Genomic DNA, 22180 nt, shown 5'->3' on the forward strand with positions numbered 1-22180 from the left:
ATCAACAGGAGAGCCCCTAGTCTTATTTTATATTTTAATGTCTCACTATTTTTATTACTACATTGAAACCATTTAACGAAATAAGTTATGAGAAAAACTTTTTGGGACTTTGACTGCGCCACAATTTAACACTGAAAGGGGTCCTCTTATATACCGAATACTCTGTTTTTTAATACTTAAAATACACTTAGCTAAAAAGGGTTTAATTGGAGTTGAATTTTGACTTCTGAGCTGTAACAAAGTGTTTATTTACTGTACTTCTGCCGTTCATAGTCACTGAATTGATTTAAGGAAATCAACTCATGCTAAATATGTATTTTCTAAACGTATTGAAATATATGTCTGTTAAAGTCAACATACATGCATAAGGTATTCTTCTGATGCATTTCCTCTCTAGGCCGCTCATATGACACTTAAGATGAGGAAGAGTACGGGAACATGCTCAGGATGAGGCTGCCAAGGACGGTTCACTCGATCGAGCTCAGCCCCAAATACGACTCAGGTGTGACGAACTTATGGAAACGGGACGACCCTCTGGCCAGTGAGGACAGCAGGCGGAGGGTGATGGCATCTTCTACGTGATAAATAATTTAACCCAGAGAGACAATGGCATCTACAAAATGAGAAACAAAGGTCAGAAAGTGCTGTACACAAAGTCCGTAGAGGTAAAAGGTGAGGATCTTTCTCTTAGTTCTCAGTTTATCTAATTTCCTTTCCTGGTGCTTCTTTTTTTTTTTTCCAAGACACTTTAGGTGTAGGTGGTATAGTGAGTAGCACTTTCGCCTCACAGTAAGAAGGTATAGGGCTTCAAATCCTTTGATCCAGATGTTCCAACTTCCTATTTCTAGGTCTTTTTTCAAACACATACTGTACCCATTTATTATAGTCTACAACCTGGTAGTAGTCTTTTTTGAGAAAACCTTTCAGCCTATAAATGTAGGAAAATTGTGAGAACTTACCATCACAAGTTTCCAAATCCTGCAGTGACATACAATAAGTTCAAAACAGATTTACAGAAACAGATATGACAGAAAACTTGAACAGTCTCACATTTCAGAGGCTGGAAGCAAAGCAGATAATATTTGACATACTTATTTCAGAATGTTTGTAAAATAATTTTGCCGATCAAACTAATTGATTATTGGACTTATTATTTTGGGTCCCCTTGTTTGAGCCACCTTACTTTGGTATTGCCGGTGGTGCTCTCCTTGTGACAGTGTAGAGCTGTGGCTTGAAGCTCTGCTGCTGTAGAGAGACATCTGAACCTGAATCTGACCCTGCTGTGCGTTACCACGAGGGTAACATCCTCTGCACTGAGGCTACTTTAAACGTGTGTTTGTGTACGTGTGCTAAAAATCTGTTGTTTACATCTTCTCTGTAATTGTCTCTGGAGTACAACCACGAGCCTGTTTGACCGAGACTAAACCAACTCAGTGGGCCCTCCGGGACACACTGCCCCGCTCAGCCTTCCAATGACTGACCCGCCGGTTAGTCTGTGTGTTTCATTCGCTGAACGTCTCCACTCTTACCGGCTCTATGTTCGAGCTATGTTTATTCTCTTCTCTTCCCCCTACTAATGCACAGCGCATTGTTTCCTTCTGCAGATCCACAATCCTCCTGCTGTCAATGTGCCACCTGGTTACTCTTGAGGTCGGACCTGCTGGCCACATTTTGATACAATTCTTAAAGTTCTCTTTACCCACCAAATTTGTATTTTTTTTTTATAGTGTAGTCATTGTAACTAAATGAAGAAGTCAGTCTTTCCATGTAATATATTTCTTTCATGCTATTAATAACATTCATTTGTTGGCAGTGTCTTACAACTGTGACGCACTAATTCTCGCTGCTTTCTGCCATTTTTAGAAACTCTAAAATAAAGCCTCTTACCTTCTTCTACTCTTACTGCATTCTATTGCTCTTATTGAATAACTTGTTTTATTCAGTCCAACGCAGCCCTGACGTGGGAAACAGATGATGTTCAGTTTTTCTTGTTATACTATGTCTGAAAAATGTCCAAGTCCCCGTTAATGTTGCTTTTGTATTGAAAGGTCTTATTAAATGTGTATAAGTGAGCACACACTGTGTGTAAAAAAATCAACTATTTAATCTACTGTAGTCTCAAAAATGAATATGGAGATAAATCCACATCTCTTGAAAACACTATCAACATAAAGCGAACATTATAATCTCAAATTGGATTTTTTAAATTTTTTTATTGGTTTACAATGAATTCAGCCTCAAACTGGTAAATCATTGTATTCTGTTCGCTCAGTTAATATATTGATATTTTATATGAAATGTTATATTAATAATGCAAAAGCTGTGTTATTCTACTGTATCATGGTAATAATTTTACATGAATATTCTCTATTTTTCACTTTTTAAAAAAAGCAGCAGCTAACAACTGTATTTTAGACTGAACACAAGAGCTTGCTTGTGATATTCTGATACACGTCTGTCTTTTTCCCGGCAGGTTTTGGCTCCAGCTGAGTTGACCGATGCTCCAACTGTCCCACTCTTCTCTGACACTGTGCTGCAGTTTGAAGTGAGGGGGATGCCCTTTAACTCCTCTCCCCCACTCAGTTCAGACTCAACCCACTGTGATATTTATACCTCAGACCAACTCGATCTCAGCTGATAGCCTTGATTTTAAAAGGTGCACTCAAATTTGTTAATTTATCTATTAGTGTGACACTAAAGGGATTGTTCAACATTTTGGAAAATACACTTACTCACCAGTGGTTTCTTGGAGTCTGGTTACCAGGCAACCGTTCCCAGCTAATAAAAAGTCTGGCTCATAACCGCGAGCAAAATGATGGATGTTTCTCGTTGGATATGCGGCCTGTGGCTCAGAAGGTCACCATTTGAGTGTATGTGTGAATGGGAGACAAAAATTTGAAAGTGCTTTGTAGACCACTAAGGTAAAAAGGTGCTGTATAAGTGCAGATTAGCTTCGTATTTGCCATACAGACCGAGAAAGAGAGCAAGTGTATTTTCCAAAATGTTGAACTATTCTTTTAAAATTTGTACAGTTTTTAAAGTACCTACAAGGAAAGACACATGTAGATTCACACTTCTCCCACATTTTGGGAGGTCCACAATGTTTCATTGTGTCAAATTTGATATTGGTAAACAAACAAGGAAAGAATGGAGACCATTTTTTTACACCTGTATCAATCCTATTTATCTCAGTTTTAACATCAACTTTAAAGCCTTGAATAATCATGTGTGCCAAGCAGAGCATGTACCCGAAGATCACAAGTTCAAAGCCATAGATCAAAAATAAATGTTCCTATAAAAATATGCACTCTAAATTGAGAATACAGACATTTTTTTTTACAACAATTTCTTACCTGTTGAGTTTCACTCAAAAATAGTTGAATATGCTCATTAGCGGAACACAGCAGTGTGTGACTGTTATTGTACTTCTGGCAGTTCTGTCTGGAACATCATCTATCGCAGACCAGGTTGACTGTGAAAGTTTTCAAGGAAGACACAAACATCTCTGAGCTGCACTCTCGTCAGCATAGTGCCATCAGTGCAATGCATTATGAATCTTTCATTAGCAACTTTTTTTTAATGCTCTAACACAAACAACAGTAAACACAACAGTAGGGCTGCATTCAGAGTTTAATAATAATATATTAGTAACAAATGTCTAATGTATTGATTTTGTTCATATTTGAATATCTTAGATTGCACAGTAAATAGTTTTTGAGAACATCATATATACATGTGCATGTGTCTGAGTGTATTTATACTTTGTGCCTGGTGCATTAAAGCTCACAACACGCTGAAATATGGTTTGTATTTGTCATGTCTTCACATGCAGCAGATTTACTTGTAATTCTCTTCACCGCCACTACAAGCACCACCTATCCAACCGCTCCATCGAGCCAAAAGCTCATCCAAGCATATAAATCCCCCCCCACCCCCTGACATACGGACTGGTTCACAGAAGACATTCAACAGAGCAGAAGGTAAATTATGACTGAGCCTTTTGGTGTGTCAGAAAGTAAAACAACAGGGCCACAAATCTGGTTGGCGAGCACGACAAAAAAACAATTGCAACACATTTCTAAAGTTTCAGTGGTCCTGAAAAACTTTATCACCTCATATTGATTTATGTAGGACTGCAGCATGTCTTTAAATGTTTTGAATCACACCTTTCTTGGTTCTCAGGACAGTACTCAACAACAACAAATGCTTGAGATTTGTATTTGTGCATTTGGGAAAATTTGTTTTATAACTACCTACTAATTATGCAAACATGTCTTTTAAGAGGAACCTGAAGGAATTACAGTCTGACCACTGAGAATTTGAATTACTGTACATGTGTGTTGAATTATAGGCTGTGTAGCTCTATGGTTAAATAATGATACAGTCACACTGAAATCTCTTCATTATGTGCCTAGAACACCAACTACAGCTGTGGAGATCATACAGAGAAAACCCTTTAAAAACTACAGTATGAAACAAAAATTATACCTGACCCGGTCAATGTTCAGCTTCAAATCAGTGAATTTAAGACGCAGTCGAGTTAGAGCTGCAAGATTTATGGTAATAATGAGGATATAATAAAACAAAGCGTGGGAATGTGTCACTGTTTATATGGTGTTTTTTTTTTTTTACCATTTGGGGGCATTGGAAACAACACAACGCTGAGATACAGTATTATCTTCTTGTAACTTGTTATGCAAGTTTCTTAGAAAAGAGCTCCTCATTTACACTTTGAACAGACCTAGAGCAAAATGAGCATTTATTTGGTGTTGTGTTCTGAATCCAAGTTCAATATTTAACCTACTTTAAACTCTGTTTCGGAAAATAGCAGGTTCTTTAGATGCTTTAATGGTTTCAGAGCTTTTTTTTTTTTTTTTTAATGAAACAGCTATGAAAGCAGTGAGTGTGGAGCCAGGACAGTAAAGTTATGGGCTGGAAAACCTAAACACAAATAATAAACTCTGTAGAGCTGAGAAGAACTGCAGGATTGAATTATAATTCTCTGGTTTCATTAATATAAGATACAATACCTTTAACTTTATATAAATAAATTTGATCCATTGTCAAAGGCTACATTTTCTAACATCTTCTCACATTAAGTGTTGTATCTTTGCATTTAGATTTTCATTAAATCATTATTCTATAAATAGATTAGCATCACATGATCACCGCTCTCTGTCTCTGTGATGATGCAGAGAGGTGGTGACATGAGGAGACCTCACTGCTGGTATCACTGTGGGTTCCTATCTGATCCACTTGGCACTCCACCACAGTACAGTGTAGGAGGTAAGTGAGCTGTGCTGCTGCAGGGTGAGCCAGTAGGAATGATAATTTTGGCTCTGAGGTCAGGTTATTCCACTCAGTCGGAGCAGCAGTGGGGGTGAAGACTGTTGGTGTGAACCCTGAGGATCAAAAAAGCCTCCAGCTGACTGACCAACAGGGAACCAATCCGAACTAAATTATGTACTGTATGGACTGACATAAGATTTGATTGAGGTAATTGGTACCAAGAGGATGAATCCGACATTTGGAGAGCCCCTGACTTTTCCTCGAGGACCCCCAGCAGCATGTAGAATACCTCAGCATCCACTCAGTGGGTTACCATTCATGATTCCCACCAAATGAAGCCTAATAACTTTGATGGCTTTACAGTTTTTAAGTCCATCAAAAGGTCACGATACTTTGGTTTATGATCCAAATCTCGCAGAACTAACGACATTGCCATCAGTCTCAGTTGTCATTATTCAGCACCTTAGTTTAGCATGCTGGTGAACATGTTTAGCATTATGTCTGCTAAATGTTGATGTTATCATTTGCATTGTGAGCATGTTGATTAAATGCTGAGTTTAAAAAGTCACAGACCTATGGTTGCAGACTCTTTCTCTTGTTTTAACTGAAAAACTATGTGCAATTTTACTTTGATTTAAAAAAAATTAAGTAAATACTTAAAAAACATTTTTTTATTTTGCTTGAGATAGTGAAAGAGACTGCAGGAGGACTATTTATGATCTGACTTGTGGAATTATTTAATGCTGTGTGCACACTAGTCTTGCCGCTGCAGCCTTTTCATACCTTTTTTTTGTGTCAGTGACTACAGTTATTTATCCTAAATATAATCCATGTTTTTTTCTGGAGACAAACAAAGGCACAATTTCTGATTAAAAATCCCAGAGATTACTTTTATTTCCCACATTTGACACAGATAAAGAAATCATTACTTTTTTCTTAACCAATATTACCATCACCTTTGTCCATCTTAACTCTTTTTCAAGCTTCCCCATCACTATTCCCCTTTCCTCTTCTCTACTGCCTTCAGCCGACCCTCCAGGGAGCTCAGTCGGCCCTCCACTACACCAGACTTTTCAGAGGCAGAAGTGAACAGAGTCAACAGGACGCACACCAGCACCAGGCCGGCCAGTCGAACTGCCGTGGTGTCTACACTGGCCTGCTTGTCAGTCACGATCAGTCCGAAAAGCCAGAGCGCCAGGACAGTTTTCATCACCCAGAATACCTGCCTCATCACACCAATCAGCAGACGGAAAACGATGGCCAGCACCCAGTAACCGATGAGGGCCACCAGACCCCACTGGGCGACGGCGGTCACGCCCTCCGGAGTGAAGCGGGGCAGAGTCAGTGAAGCTGTGGAAGGACGAAATCTAGCTTAGGCATATTTTCATAACAAAGAAAGCTTTAAAATACCTGTGTGTTACACAGGAAGCAACAGGAGTAAACACTCAGACTCATAAAGGAGTGGCAGAGAAATCGCCCTGAGGGAGAAGTAAGTTTGCATATTTTCACTTGCTCTTATAAAACTTTCATTGCCATAGATTCTCTCTCACTCAAGCAAAACAATTTTCAGTGCATGCATACCTTACTGGTTCTTTTACAAATACTACAGGAGCTATTCGGGAACTCACCATCAAATCCTGTGACCCTGAGGATCTCTGTGACATAAACAGCGATGACATTCAGGCCGCTGGCAGCTCCTTCAGCCAGGAATCGGATCACCGTCTCCAAAAACTGTAGTGGTGTGGAGCGAGGGTGGAGACATGTTTTTTTTATTTTTTTTTTTTTTATCACACCAAGTAACAATGAAGAGAGACAGCATTCTGATCAGGTGAATAATCATGCAGCGGTAAGAGAAATGTGCAGGCAGATACAACGTGATTTATAAAGGCAGCACTATTGACAGTTATAGCAGCACTTGCATGAACTCTGAGCTCTTATAGACGAAGTGCTGCTGAGCTGCTTCTTGTGATAAACGAAGTGCTGTATTGTTGACTTGGACAAACAGCTGTGCATGCGGGTGACAGCTGGACAACACCCCTCTCTATTCCTGTAGTGCCTCGGCTCACCAGCCCCCAAATCACACAGCACGCAGACACACAGTACAGCCTTGTCCAGCAAGGTCAAGGGTAGCCCAGTAAGTTGGACAAGTGTCTTATCTACACCTGTTGCATTACACACGCACATACGTGAGGACCGTCCAATATGTCAGTGCAAGAGTCACACTTATGTCACTCCACGCTAGTGTGTGCATGTAACTTGAAAATGCATCTCATCCTTTACTGCTGGCTCCATTTCGAAATAATAAACTTGGATTTTTCATTGAAGTCTGATCAACAAAAAAAAATCTTGTTAATGTTAAAGGAAGGTTTGTGCACCCACACACACTTTTTAAAAGACAAGCACCTAAAAGAAAAGAACGCATGAGGTTGCAGAGGTTCTTTTCCTTTTTTGTCTTCCAAAGACATGACAATCCTTTCTTAATATAATATTATTGCTCTAAAGCTGATTTGAAGATTCAATTTTAAGAGTGCAGAGTGTCCACATCCAAAAAACCTTGAAGGCAAAAGTTACACAACAGACGTTCACAGTGCACTCGTGGCTCCCACTGAATTGAATTGACTGAGGTTATCAGTCTGATGAATATCTTGAATAAATGTTGCCGTGTTAGATTAAATTTAGTGGAGACGATCAGTTCAGTGTGTGGATCTTTTTTCTTGCTTTTGCTATGGTTAAATTGTCATCACTCAATGCACATTTTCTCACTGGAAACAGAATCTTGGCATCAAATTTAGCTGGTGTGAGGCTTTTTGGAGACACAAAGTAAATCATGTATACATACCCCATATTTTACATCCAAACACAAAAACGGAGTCACAGTAAACTATTTCAGCTCTACTTATCAGCGCATACAAAATCTTATCTCCGCAACTTCACAAGTAAATTGTTGTCCCACATGCAAATATCAGTGTATGGAAACAGGCATATGGCTACAGCTTCACTAGACTCATGCTCCTACTCTGTGCACTAGCTATGGCGTGACATGGGCTAAACTGAGCCATGATGGCGACACCCAGGAGGTTTCTTACCATGGTCACTGTATAGATGTTCTGCTGACCAAGCACAGACTCAAGAAACAACACTGCACTCTGAGGAAAAGGGAGCCACAGCAGGGTGGAAGCAGGGAGACAGGGATGGTGTGTGAGGGGGATGCGTGGATATAGAAGACATGAAATGAGGTTAGAGAAGATGAGGGGATCAGGAGGGAGATTAACAAGTTGAGGAGCATCGGGGAGAGGAATGTGTGTGAAGGGCGAAGGAATAGATGGAGAGAAATGACAGCTGAAAATTAGTGATCAGGTACAGTTAAGCATTGATCAGAACAAGCAGTGAAGTTAGACCAAAGAAACAATTAAAGAACAGAACTGAGTATAAATCCACTTCCTGGTGCAGGGTGGGTAATTATCCGGCGGTGCACCTCCTCTCTGTACCTCAACAGCTGACCGTATCACGCCGGTTCCCACCACTGACTCCGCGTAGCGCTGGGCCTCCTGGCAGGTTCCTTCGACCAGGGTACGAAGGGTGACCACCGGTGGGCTGTCCGCCTTGGCCTGCTCAGCTCCGGCTCCAGCCCAGCCCACCGCCACGCCGAGGAACAGCACAATCAAAAACCGAGCCATGGCACGTCCACTGCGTCCGCAGCCAGACGCGCAAAAGAAAAGTCCCTGCCGGGGAGATATGAGAACGATAGAAAAATGTCTCCAAAATGTGCACAGGTCAACACTGCAGCCCGGAGCAGGTTGAGCAGCTCGTGTTCAGTGATTCAGACAGGCTTGGAAATCAAAGATTTAAAAATGGCTTCTGTTGGGAGCAGTCGGAGCGTTTTAAATCAACATGCATCACTAAAGGCACAAACACGAGCCGCTTACGCTGATTCAAGTGTCCGATTCTGCAAATTAGATGAAAATGTGTTAGTGGACAAAAGCCCTTCTGAAAATGATCTCAGCATTTAATTATAAACTTTGGCAGCGCTGCAAATATCCAATCCGGGACCCCTGCGCTCCTCAAGGACGCTCCAGCATTAACACGGTCTATATTTGGTAAGAAACCGTTAAAGGCTTAGATCCAGCAGCGGCCGAGATGCGTGTGATCACCACTCAAGACGCAGCGGAAAGTTGGTAGTTAAAAAAAAAAGAAAAAAAAAAGAAGCGCTATATGGCAGGAATATGTCCAAAAGTTTCCTTTCCGTTGCAGCTTTACGACCACACGAAAGAAACGCAGTGACGCTGAGCTCACCACGAGTCTCCTAAAGCCTCTTATTTCTGCTGAGCTACACACCACTCAAGTTTGGTGCTCCTTTGTGTCTGAGCTTTCGCCAGACGTCCTACTGCGATGGATTATATTGCACAACCTTTACCAAAAAGGAAAGAAACCCTCCCTTGTCACCGTTCCCGTATGGCACTCCTTTCCTTTCAGCGATTCTAACGGCTGTTTCCACTGTTCAAACACGTCCGGATCCTCGGGGAGGAGGAGGAGGAGGAGGAAGAAGAGGAGGAAGGCACTCTGCTGCACACGGATAAACACAGATTTGCACACTGGGACTTGTGGTTTAGCAATCCAGGTCAAATGGTAAGATCATTCACATGGTCTAATAAACATTAAAGGAAGCAGAAGCTGGACACTTGATTTCAGTTTAATAACTAGCAGATCCGAAATTCAGGGGATTTGTTTTAGAGATTGGAGGACAGTCTGGAGTAGGAACAAGACGATTTCAAATGATAAAAAAAACAACAACAAAAAAACCAATGTACATACACACCAACATTATCCAAACATCCACAACACTGGGAGGAATGCTGTTTTCTCACTATACTGGTTTTTTTCCTTTGTATTCTGGTTTAAAGGCCTGTTTTCAAATGGCATGTTCCAGGACAGACACACAGACACACACACACAGGCCTAAGTGCGAGATGCAAACGCTCTTTCTGCACCAGCATTTGAAAATACACAGTAAAGTGGTGGATACTGGATGGGAGAAGCTTCAGTCACTGTTAACAAAATAATTAAAGTGTCCCACTCAGAGCATGACTGCGAAGCTGAAATCACGGCGTGACTTCACACCGATAGTATCCTGCACACTCCAGAGGAGGGGGATATACATATTCAGAGGAGGAGACACACGAGTCTTCCTCCACGCAGTGTTAACGCGACCGCTCTGTCTTGTTGCCCCTCTTCCTCTCCTGCGTTGGTGGCCGCAGCTTCAGCCGATGTAAATGCGGTGGAAGTCGTTTGCTCCGAAGGCGGCGTTGCACTTGGGGCACTTCCTCTGGCGGGTGTCGTACCGCGTCTTGACACACTCAAAGCAGAAGACGTGGAAGCACTTTGTCAGTACAGCGTCCTTCACCCGGGAGTTGCAGCACGGACACGTTAGACGTGCCTGAGGGAGGAAGGGAGGGAGGGAGGAAGGAAGGGAAAGAGAGAGGGGTTTGAACAATAAACCGAGATGCCATTTCTGTCCTCGGCTGAATGGTTCGAAATAACTGGACACAAAAATCTAGGGCAGCAGAAAGGCCTTGTGATTGTAGAGACTGGGTTTCAAGCTCGGCTGTCTTTTATGAGAACACTCAACACAAAAGTAAAGACAACAGTCGATTTATAAATCGGGTGTCTCATCATCTGAGCATTTATCAACCCTTATGCAGGTTTGTGGACAAATCTGGAAAAAACACGGCGCATTATGCTGCTGCAGTTTGAGCTACAGGAGGCTAAACAGGCGTGACTACAATTTGTAAGTGAGGCATTTAATGTGGGCGGCGAGTCTTCCCACAGTTTGTTTAGAATTTCAAATGTATTACTCTGTTCCCTTCAAAAGAGCGTGATCACACTTACAAGATAGAGATCTGTCCACAGTTGTTTATGAATTTTGGCTGGAAGTTGATTTCAGACTGTGGTTTGCCTTCGATTTTTTTTTTTTTTTTTTGTGCTACTATTCAAAGAATGAGGAACTGCTGGTTGTCAAGGAAAAGGTTTCACACTCAGAAATGCCTTAATGTGAGAGTAAGAGGCGGCAATGAATACCACTATTGTGTCTTAACATTAAATATGAAGTTACATCCAGCAACATATGAGCTTATCTTAGCACAAAGATTAGAAAAGAGGGAAATGGCTGCACAGGCTCTGTCCAAAGTTAAAATCTGGGCCAAAAAAAATGGTAAACCCATGTTTTTTTGTGGGGTAATGTGTTGGACTATTTCTTGGTTGAGACCAGGAACGTCCTGCAGTCTCCACTTGTTACCTTTCACGCGTTCTGAGCCAAGAAACCCTCCAGCATACTATGATCCTTTGTAAAATGTTAATTTCTAATTTTCACATTCAGACAAGTCACATTTCCTAAAATGTCAAATCATTCCTCTAAATAAATATGGACGTATGCCTTTATTCGTGCGGCAATCACGTAAAAATCAACTTGATAGTTGACAAATCTTAAACATTGAATAAATTTAGTTTTGTTAATTTTGTGACACCTGACTTTGAAAGGAAATTCACCAAAGAAATGAAAGGTTCTGCAATCTGGTCTCTCTGGAGCTGCATTCATGTAAAAAGAAAGTAGTTTATATATTTTGCACCACTGAACCCTACCTTGTAATCATTGATTTCTTCATTTAGGATGTCGTCTCCGGTGCTGATTTTCTCAGCTGGCTTCTTGGCCTTCTCGATCTTTCTCCTCAGTTTGGAGATGTCCTCCTAAAAAAAACATTTGGGACAGCTGTAAGTGGGTGCTGAGCGGTCCGACATTTAAGTTCATCGAACAACAGGCTTTGTAATACTCTTTAGAGTTGGAGATTCCTGCTTTCATGAGTAAACAACACAAAATACATCAAGCCTTAGCAACACCACAGTAGGAAAAAAAAAAAAAAGGGATGTGAAACTTTTTCACCATTTTTGTCGAGGACAACAAAATTGAAACTGGCAACACAGTGAGAAGAAACAAAGGTCTTGGTTCTCAAATCTAATGACCTTTTAGACAATATGCAGTGTATTTAGAGAAAGAGTCATCCCACGTGTCTCATGACAGTCACAAAAAAAATGTACATGTTCCCTGCGTTAAAGGCGATTTATATGTAGGATAATTGTTTTGTCAATTTGATATATGTTTACTGTCCATCACGGTTATGGACAACAAACATTTAGCCACTCGTATCCCCCATATATTTCAATATGTTTCAAATGTATGTGTAAATAAACGTGTTGATTGAAACTTTGTGGTTTGAGCTAATGTGTGCCTAGGTGTGTTGTCACCTGTGCTCGTCGGGCATTGAAGGACTCTTTCTCCCTGGAGATGCTGTTCTCTATCACCTCCTCTCTGACCAGGTTGAGCCGCTGCTGAACCTGCTCCAGCTGAGTTCGCACCTCCTCCGACAGCAACGCAGAGTCCTGAGCCTGGAGGAAGGACGAGAGTTGTCTCTATTCTATTCATACACTGCTCAAAAAAAAAATGAAAGGGAACACTTAAACAACACAATGTAACTCCGAGTCAATCACTTCTGGGAAATCAACCTGTCCAGTTAGGAAGCAACACTGATTGGGAATCAATTTCACCTGCTGTTGTGCAAATGGAACAGACAACAGGTGGAAATGAGGCAATTATCAAGACAACCCTATAAAGGAACGGTTCTGCAGGTGGTGACCACAGACCATTTCTCTGTCCTCGTCCTTTCTGGATGATTTTTGGTCACTTTTTCATGTTGCCAGTGCCCTCACCACTAGAGGTAGCATGAGGCGGTGTCTACAACCCACAGAAGTTGCTCAGGTATGTTTTTGAGCAGTGTAGTTTCTACTATCACGATGCATGTGAAAGTGAGTTTAATTAATAACTGTGCCTCTAAATGTCACAAGAGTTTCTTTAATAGCAGCTCTCCTGTTTGAGATCAGTTGACTCACCAATACTCATCTATATGTTTATTACCTTGCGTTTGTTCATGTCCAAAGCTTGTGTTCGAAGCGCCAGCTCTCTCTCTGCAGTGCTGATGGTGCCCTGCAGGAGGCGCTCCTTCTCCTCAAGCTTCCTCACCACCTGCAGCTGGGCATCCACCTGGAATTGGGCACAGTCCCAAAAACTTATGTTAAACAAAGATTTTAAAAAGAAAAACAACACAAATATCAGAGTCATGAACAAAGACAAACAGGAAATTGGGCTTGCTGTGAAAAAACAGGGTTTTCAGTGAAAAACTAAGAGGCCTGATTGTTTTTGTCGAAGAATATGAATACAAAGTGCATTCAAAGACGGAAAGAATTGACTGACGTCAGTAAACACTTCGATTGAACTGTTTGTATGACACAGCAGCATTAACAGGCCCCTGATCTTGAGGATTACACCGTGTGGAGTTGCCTGGCGGTTCACCTGTGTTTTTAAAGTGAGGAGTTGGTCGGCAAGCTCCTCCTTCTCCTCTTTCAGCAGCTTGTGGATCTGGTTGGACTTGATTCGCTCGCTCATCAGCTTGAAGTTGGCGTCATCTTTCTCTCGCAGCTGCTGCATCAGGCGAATGTTCTGTTCCTGCATGTCTTCAAACGCCTGGCCCGTCACATCCATCTCGCTCAGCAGCGCATCCTCCTCCTACAGGTGGAGCACCGAGGGAAGAGTGTCAAGAGAACTAAAGGAGGACCAGGCAGAGGGTTTGTGACACAAACAACAGGATCAGCCTGCACACCTGTTTGGCTATAGACAGCTTCTTGTTGAGGATGTCAATCTGCTCCTCCACAGAACGGATCTTCCTCAGCGCCTCTTCATCAGCCATTTTCTTGCCCTCTCTCCTCTCCCTCTCCTCCAGCTCCCTCAGCCTCTGTCGCAGCTCCTCTCCCTGGAAACAGCACATCATTATTATGGAAATGTCAGAATATTCTATCTGGTCGTGTGTTGCTGAGCAAAAAAAATATATAAATCCAAAGAGGGAAAACAACATTATATACAATATTCATACAGCATGGGAGAAATGTCTTATTGAAATCAATAGATCCACCACCACAACTTGGTCAACTGACTTCTCAGGTCTATGTTGAGATGTGTGAGTTGTGCACTGTTGATCACCTCTGACTTGGCCTTCTTCTCGGCAGCCATGAGCTGGACTTTGTCCCTCTGCTCTTTGGGTGCTGAGCGATACATATCCAGCAGCAGCTTCATCTCCCTCTGGGACTCCTGAGCTTTCCTGCACAGTTACAGTAAAACTCTTTCACAAAACTATCACTGCCATCTAAAATTAAAAATACAATTTAAAAAAACCAGGCCCCTTTTGAAAGTGATTTTGAAAAAAATTTAAGATGAAAAATGATGGCGGTAACCATGCTGCAGACAGCTGGGGCAGTCGTATGCACCCGTTTATTTCATGACAATATTCTTTGTTCAACTGTCATGTATTGAAACAAGAGTCTATTATTTGCTATGATCCCGTGCTGGTGATTCATTGAATCATATGACTCCTGCAGCCTGAAGATGACCCACAGGAATCTCTACTCGGCAAAAACAGTATGACATATATTCTAAAAAGAAAACACAACTAGGCATTAAAAATTAAAATCCACTGCGGCGCTTTGAAAATATCATGATATCCTTTAAAAAAATTTTTTAAATAATACAAGTGTTTCTCATCCATAGGGTTTACTTGGATGGCCCACTCGGGTAGATTAAGGACTGCACAGGTAGGTAACATAACTTAGTTTCAAGTCTACCATTTAAAATTAACCAATTTTTTTGCCACACATCTGTCCGACATCTGTAAACTGCAGCGTCTACCGAGTCTGCATTTGAGGCGTTTAGTGGACGACTGAACATAACCTGGGCTGACTCTCACACTGTAAACTGCATGAGTGTCTGCATGCACATTGGTCACACGCCACGCCACCCAAAGCCTCAAGTTAATACTCAACCTGTGGAAAAAACGGTTATAAATTCATATCACTGCCAATATAAGTTTTGCAAAAGCACTAAAATTGGGCCTGACAATCAGATATATTATATGTTATTACTGTATCATAACTTAAGTGTGGGTGAAATAGGCAGAAACATAACACATCTGATATTTTTAATATCAAAATAACATTTTCCAGCTTTCATAACATCATAACTGTGACTCTTAAATGTTTGTATTTTTTTAAAGGTATTCCTGTGTGTATTTGTGTCCGTGTAAAAACTTTAATATTCCTGCAGGGCTGAACGCTTGTTGACACATGGAGGACAATCTGATTAAACACGAGGCCACCCAGTTTCTACTCGTTTTCAAAAACTACAACAAAAAACAAATTTCCACACTTACTTAAGTTCTGCTCGTACGATCTTCAGCTGCTCCATCTCCTTCCTCTTTGACCCTCCGACCATAGAGAGGCGTTCCCCGGCTGACTCCTCAGGCAGGCTGCTGCTCCCCGGCTTATCCTTCTCCTCCTTTATCACACTGCTGCTGCTGCCGGTGCTTCGGGTCGGCCTCTCTCGCTCCTTCTCCTTCTCTTTCTCCCGCTCTCTGTCTTTCTCCTCTTTCTTTATATTGTCCTTTTCTTTCTTTTCTTCCTTGTCTTTATTCTCCTCTTTCTCCTCCTCCTTTATGGTTCCCTCTGGTTCTACACCAGGCTCTGTTTTCACTGAGGCACCTTTAGAAAGATGGTGAGACAGAACGAAGGGAAATGTGTCCTAATATATATCATTAAAACACTGTAAAATGATGTCTTAATAAAACTATAATAAAAAGGTTACCAGTGCTGCTGGGTGTGGAGGAGCCGTTGTCAGGCTCTGTCTTGACCACCGGTTCCCCAGAAACAGCCGGGGTCAACGGAAAAGTTGTCTCATCCTTCACGTCCATATCCGTGCTCGACTGGGATTGGAGAATGGCGTTGCCTTTTGAAGCGCGGACCTTCAGGGGCAAAAGATGTCCATAAGTGTGATTGTGCCGTTATGCGCTGCGTTGCTACACCCATTTCTTCCACAAGTGGGAGGTGGCGGTTCGAGATTCCCTTCGCCCCCCTCTGACCTACCTGGTTGAGCTCAGCTTGTGTCTCTCTCAGTCTCAGCTTGTATTTCACCACCTCTCCCTTCATCTGCTGGTTGTGGGTTTGCAGCGTGCTAATCAGGTGACGCATCTCCCTGTTGATCGGGCCTGAGAGAAAGAGGAGGGCGTCGGGGAAGGGAGCACAGATTAGGACTGTGAAGCTAGTTTTATCAACAGGAATCTGATGCGACTCCCAGCGCTACCGTCTTGTAAACTCAACCTCGGTTAAGTTACCTGCTTGCTCGTTGGCGGCAAGAGTCTGTTCAAATTCGATGCGCAACATCTCGTACTCCTTCCTGACCTGAGCCAGCGTGTCCTCCAGCTGAAACACCTCTGTGCGGACCTTCCTCTGCAGAGCCACCTCGTCGTTCTGCACTCAGAGGGGTTGAGAGTCAGAAACAGGCCAAAAGAAACCTCGGCCGATGCCGGCGGGGCACGCGTACGCAACCAACCTCCATGTGCTCCAGCTGTCGAAGACGTGCCGTCCTCGTAGTGTTGAGGCGAGCACGTGTCTCATCTAACTGAGCCTTGAGGATCAGGGACTCGTTGTAGAGCACAGAGAACTGCGACTGCAGACAGCGGTACTCAGATGTCTCTTTCACCATGCCCTCAGCTCGACTCAGCAGCTCCTCCTGAGAGGGACACAAGGAACGAGAGGCAACGAGGAAAGTCAGAGACATAAAAAGACACAGCAGACAAATATCAAATACAATAAAGAGCTGAATACAAACATGTTTTCCAGGTTCACCAAAGACACTTTTGGGTAAAAAAAATGTTTTTTTTTTTTTTTTTTTTTAAAGGATATTTTTTGACTCTCGTGTTGCACTCACATGGCTCTGCTTACTTTGAATTTGCTTCCATTTAAGTACATTTTTATCAAGGCGGCAAATTAAAGTAAGAGGAGTGTGTGATTTACTCATGCCACGTTATGCAATAGGCAACTCCTTTGGTTTAATAAAAGGTCAAATTAGCAACCGGAACTTTAATCATACTGTAATCCATCAATGGCTAATCTTCTAAACAAAACACACGGTGCTAAATATAAGTACCTTCATGTTGTTGTTGTCCTGGTGAACATTTTGCAGGTCCTGCTCGAGCTTCTGCAGCTCAATGAGGCGATTGTCTGCCAGCTCTCTGTTCTCCTCCAACTCGCTGTTCATTTCCTCAAACTGTTTTAAAGAAAGAAGAAAAAGTATAAAAGGTAAGTTATGAAAAAAGCCAACTTCAGGAATCAAGCATTTCTGAGCAATTAGTCACACCAAACTTTGTTTTAATTACCAAAATCATGAAAAAAGAGAAGAAATCGTACCTTTCTCTTGTTAATGGTGATGGTTCCACATACACTGCTGGCCTCTCCACACACTTTATAGCCTTTACTGTTAAGCTGAGGTGCACAGGAAGGTTTACAACATAAACAAACAGACATTATGTATTGACATAACGCGCGTTATTAACACAATCTCCAGCACAAATCCTCATCGTGCTCACCCTCTCCAGCGTATCGCTCAGGTGTGAATTCAGTTTGATCTCTCGGCGGCGGATCTTCTCCATGTCCCACTGGAGGTCCTCGATCAGGGCCTGCAGCTCGCTGACGCGCTGGTCTGCCTTGTTTGCTGCACGACCCAGAGACCGGGACTGGATGAGACAGGGAAACAAAGGAGACTTGACACGGCACACAAGAGCGAATCGAAACATTCGACTTTCCCAGAACCACAAAACCAATGTTACCAAAAGATGATAGGTGTGGCAAAAAAGCCAACGAACACCATAAGAAGGTGTGTTTTATGTAAGATTTATTTGACAACTAACTTCACGCAGTGAGTGTCAGTGTGACAGAGTTTCAAGGAATTAAATCAAATACTTTAAAATAATTCTCCCCCTGGCGAGTGGTTTAATTAATCTAAAAGCCGTTTGCCATTAAACAACAGAAGAAGAAACGGGCTGCGGTAAACGTGTGTGGCACTCTGAGGTTTTATGCTGCGGTGCAAACAGCAGAAACAAGCAAAGAAGAACGACTAAAGCTTTCAAAAAGTTCCGCGCGGAACTCAAGACCTTCAAAAATATAAACAATAATGTGTCTGAAAGTCCACCGCAACTAACAGTCGCGTGAGAGTGAAGTACCGAGCAGAGTCAATCCGCAGATCAACAATCAATGACTTCCTTTGTAACCAGACAAAAAAGTTTGATGTTAGACATGCAAGGTTTTAGAGAATAACTTTCTCTGTTCTCACCGACATCGACTTCCACAGCTCTCTCTAGCGGTAAACAAGGGACCTCATCTCAAAGATGAAGCTTAACACATGCTGCACATCAGCTTTGTCCACGGCAAAGGGTTTTAGAAGTTTGATGTCATTAATTTACGGTCACATCAAGAAAAAACATTACTGCAAAACTATATGGAGAAACTATATGGAGATAATGGCAACGAGCTGCGCAGTCTCTGACCACAGACAGCACTTAAAACTGAATTAAATAAAGAACATAATATCAACATAAACAAACACAGTTGTGACAGAATATCCAGTGAACACTAAAGAGTATTTTTACTTGTCTCTAAAATCATTTAAGATGCCCAAATTCTCTTATAAATAAACAGCCATTAATGTGGTGTAATAAATAGTCAAAGCAGATTTCATTCAAAAGTGCAGAAGTCCCAGCAATTTTAAGCAATTACACTGAGCATCTTTTTAACTGTCGAAGTTAGATGAACAAGAGGGTTTGCATATTTTATTCGGGACTAGAGACATAATTCGTACCTCGCTGGTCATTTGACTGTGCTTCTGCTTGAGGTCCTCAGTCAGCTGTTGCAGCCGCTCGTTCTCACTGGCTAGGAGGGTGTTCAGTTTTGAAGCTATCGGCCACGAGCTGCCCTCTGGAATGAAAAGCAACAATATCGTATTTAGTCGATGGATCCCTCCTAAATACATCTCATCCAGCTGCACTCCACAGACTCAGTAATTTCTTTCTCACCGGCTCCAGAGTCCAGCTCTGCCTTGAGCTGGTCCATGGTGCCCTTCAGACACTCGTAGATCTCCATCACACGACTGGCCTGCTTCTGGCTGGACTCCACCCTCTCCTGAAGCTCGGCCTCCATTTCCTCACTGCTGCTGCTCGCCAGCGTGGCCAGGAAGGAGTTGGCCGTCTCTCCTTGGTGACCTGGATGGCAACCACAGAAGACAAGGCTCTGGCTTGTGTTTGTTTTTTTAAATTTTTTTTTAATGTTATTGCTGTCAAAATGATGACACCATGTCAGTTTTGTCTTTACCTCTGTCCTTTGCCCTTTCCTGGTTGGAGTCGCCATCTGGTTCTGGAGTTTCTGGCTTCAGGCTTCGTCCCTCACCTGTTGGACATTTCTCAGGCTCGCTGCTGGCTTGGTCGTAACGCCTGATGACCAGTCGAACGTTTTCATCAAACTGAAAGACACAGAACGGCGTCACATTTTGACTTTTTGATCTTTATAGAGACGGACGTTGTTATGAAACTGTTGCTTCCTTGTGTGAATGTTTACCTGGTTCCAGTATCTATTGAGGATCAGCAGACTGGCATCGTCGGTCGCCTGGCGGGTCTCCAGTCTCTCAATTCGCTCTCGCAGCTCATCCTCTATCCCCTGAAAACCAAGAGATTAAACATTATTCGATTAACAAGGGGAGACACAAATGCAGCGTGTCGTAGAGACACGTCAGAGAATTCATTTACCTGTCTCAGATCAAGCGCCTCTCCCAACTTTCTGTTCTTGGCGTGGAGAGCTTTGATATCTTGTTCCTCCTGAAAAACAAACAATACAAACAGAGAGAGAGAAAAAAAACGACTTTACACGTCTGTGGTGAGGGTTACAAATAAATGTATAAGCTGTAGAGTGACGACTAAAGAGGGGCTCACCGAGTTGGACACCCCACCCAGTTTGATGACCGTCTCCACCGCGGTACTCCCCCCGGCCGCGGCGCTCACACCGGGGCCTCCGTCCTCTCCTTCCCTCTCCCGACGCTTCTCCGGGGGCGCACCGGAGGACGAGGAACCACTGGGGTCCGCAGGACGCTTCTGTCCCGACATCCTCGGAGTGCTGAATCAGAGGAGAGACGGAACAATGCAATATGAACTAAATCACTGAGATTCAGACAAAGATGACTGGTGTGAGGGGAATACGCTTCTCTAAAATGGCAGCAGGTGATTGCCCTAATGTTGGCTCTCAAATTTCATCGTCCAAAGCGATGAGCAGTCGAAATATCGTCTCCCCCAAATGATGTGCTATCCCAAGCTGATCAGTTTAGTCAGTGGGGGGCGGGGGGGGTTAGGCTAACATTAGCCGTTTGCTAACGCCAGCTTCAGCTGCTGATTTAATTTAACTTTTGTCCAACACATTAATGCAGACTTTTTGTAACAACGTCACGATCAATCCCAACTCATCCAAATCTTACCGCTCTCAGCGTTAACAGTTTTAAGTGAATAACTGAATCTGTCTGTGGATGTTGATATTACGACTTCTTGCCTCTCGGAAAAGGAAGTGTTCGTTCGTGCTGCAGGGTCAACTCCCAGCATACACTGCGCCCCCTGCTGCCACGGAGTGGAACTACATCGGTCAATATTGATTCAGTGTCGGAGCCCTGGGGTTCCCTAAGATTCCCTTCATGTGGATTGAGGTCAGCCAAGTAGGTAGGTAGGTATTTACTTTATTAATCCCCGAGGGGAAATTTTTTCGCTACAGCAGCATACAGAAGCAATAAGATAATAATAGAAATAATAGAATAAAATACTAGAATAGAATATAATAATAGAAAAGCAATAAAATAGCAGTAAATAGCAGTAAGAAATATAAATATAAAATATACAATATAAAATGCACAGTTCATACAGTACATTATATATCTATATATATTATATACAAACAAACCAAGAACACAGTCAACATATATATATGTATATATACAGTACAGTATATATTTATATATATATATTATATACAAACAAACAAACCAAGAAACACAGTCAACAGTGTAATTGTACTGTGATGGATTTTGCCAGAGGTGAGTTATTGTACAGTCTTATTGCAGTGGGCAGGAATGATCTCCTGTATCTGTCCTTGTGACAGCGGAGCTGGAGGAATCTTTTAGAGAAAGTGCTCCGCTGTCCCTGCAGCAGGTGGTGGAGAGGGTGGACAGGATTATCCAATATGGACAATAATTTGTTCAGCATCCTCCTCTCCACCACCTTTTCCAGGCTGTCCAGTTTGTAGCCGATGATGGAGCCGGCCTTCTTAACCAGTTTGTTAAGTCTGTTGGTGTCACCGGCTCCAATGCTGCTCCGGTGACACCAACAGACTTGTATACATACATATAAGTATACATGTCATCATATGTTGCACAGAGACTCAGAACCGATCAGTACTTATATGGGCCTGTCTCGTCCCATTATTAACTAATGATTTGATAATAGCTTATTTAAAGTTGAAGGTTTATTTACATGTATGGCATTTTTCATGCAGGGTTTGCAGCCCATGGTGCTGTACACGACAAGCAATACCAAAGAACAAGCAAGAATGTAGCAAAATGCACGGCAATAGCACAGCATTATAAAATAATTGACTTGGATCCTTCTGCAAGACAGGGCAGCAAGTTCACATGAGAATGCTGGATCCAATTTGTACTTTAGTGATAAAAATCACAAACAATTTTCCAACTTTGTAGTAAACTTGGAGGTTGTTTTTTTAAGTTTAGAGCTGCTGGACAATAACCATAGTGGTTTTCTGGCCCTATGGAAACTTTAAAGTGCAGCTTAATAACATTAATTTCCAAGACCCCAAAAGACTGCAGCTAAATCAAGCACCCCAGCACCAAAACATTACCTTACAGTAGAGAAACAATGTAATG

The 22180-nt window shown here is 42.3% G+C and overlaps 2 protein-coding genes across 3 annotated transcripts; both read right to left on the reverse strand.

Moving 5' to 3' along the window:
• Window positions 1-6151: 6151 nt before the first annotated feature.
• On the reverse strand, window positions 6152-9826 carry LOC138634440 (uncharacterized). Of its 2 annotated transcripts, XM_069721359.1 has the most exons (4): window positions 8778-9826; window positions 8376-8435; window positions 6918-7020; window positions 6152-6639 (listed from the first exon to the last, which is right to left on the reverse strand). In XM_069721359.1, exons 1-4 carry the CDS (start codon window positions 8964-8966, stop codon window positions 6284-6286), a joined length of 708 nt encoding a protein of 235 aa, XP_069577460.1. In that variant the 5' UTR covers window positions 8967-9826; the 3' UTR covers window positions 6152-6283. The 2 variants fall into 2 exon arrangements, with proteins under 2 accessions (XP_069577460.1, XP_069577461.1); XM_069721360.1 differs by lacking the exon at window positions 8376-8435.
• A 137-nt stretch (window positions 9827-9963) lies between these two features.
• rnf20 (ring finger protein 20, E3 ubiquitin protein ligase) lies at window positions 9964-20818 on the reverse strand. Its single transcript, XM_069721358.1, has 22 exons — window positions 20732-20818; window positions 20196-20376; window positions 20013-20081; window positions 19825-19923; window positions 19582-19729; window positions 19287-19472; window positions 19073-19188; window positions 17805-17951; window positions 17626-17700; window positions 17366-17485; window positions 16769-16948; window positions 16551-16686; window positions 16303-16424; window positions 16025-16181; window positions 15594-15921; window positions 14372-14489; window positions 13995-14144; window positions 13688-13900; window positions 13253-13378; window positions 12586-12726; window positions 11926-12030; window positions 9964-10723 (listed from the first exon to the last, which is right to left on the reverse strand). The coding sequence occupies exons 2-22, from the start codon at window positions 20364-20366 to the stop codon at window positions 10547-10549; spliced, it is 3084 nt and encodes a 1027-aa protein (XP_069577459.1). The 5' UTR covers window positions 20367-20376; window positions 20732-20818; the 3' UTR covers window positions 9964-10546.
• Between the last annotated feature and the right edge of the window lie 1362 nt (window positions 20819-22180).

The sequence above is a fragment of the Brachyistius frenatus genome, unplaced genomic scaffold (genome assembly GCF_029030835.1).
Source record: "Brachyistius frenatus isolate BFR_SWC_R1_liver_20210118 unplaced genomic scaffold, ASM2903083v1 Contig_261, whole genome shotgun sequence".
Lineage (NCBI taxonomy): Eukaryota > Metazoa > Chordata > Actinopteri > Embiotocidae > Brachyistius > Brachyistius frenatus.

What these genes read in the sequence shown, in the direction of transcription:
- LOC138634440 (XM_069721359.1), bottom strand. Translation starts at nt 8,966, where the DNA reads ATGGCTCGGTTTTTGATTGTGCTGTTCCTCGGCGTGGCGGTGGGCTGG. An exon ending in TGATACGGTCAGCTGTTGAG is followed by an intron (nt 8,436 to 8,777) that starts GTACAGAGAGGA and finishes CCTTTTCCTCAG; the next exon opens with AGTGCAGTGTTGTTTCTTGA. An exon ending in ACATCTATACAGTGACCATG is followed by an intron (nt 7,021 to 8,375) that starts GTAAGAAACCTC and finishes ACACCACTACAG; the next exon opens with TTTTTGGAGACGGTGATCCG.
- rnf20 (XM_069721358.1), bottom strand. Translation starts at nt 20,366, where the DNA reads ATGTCGGGACAGAAGCGTCCTGCGGACCCCAGTGGTTCCTCGTCCTCC. An exon ending in GACAGCTGGAGCACATGGAG is followed by an intron (nt 16,687 to 16,768) that starts GTTGGTTGCGTA and finishes CTCTGAGTGCAG; the next exon opens with AACGACGAGGTGGCTCTGCA. An exon ending in AGCTGTCTATAGCCAAACAG is followed by an intron (nt 13,901 to 13,994) that starts GTGTGCAGGCTG and finishes CTCCACCTGTAG; the next exon opens with GAGGAGGATGCGCTGCTGAG.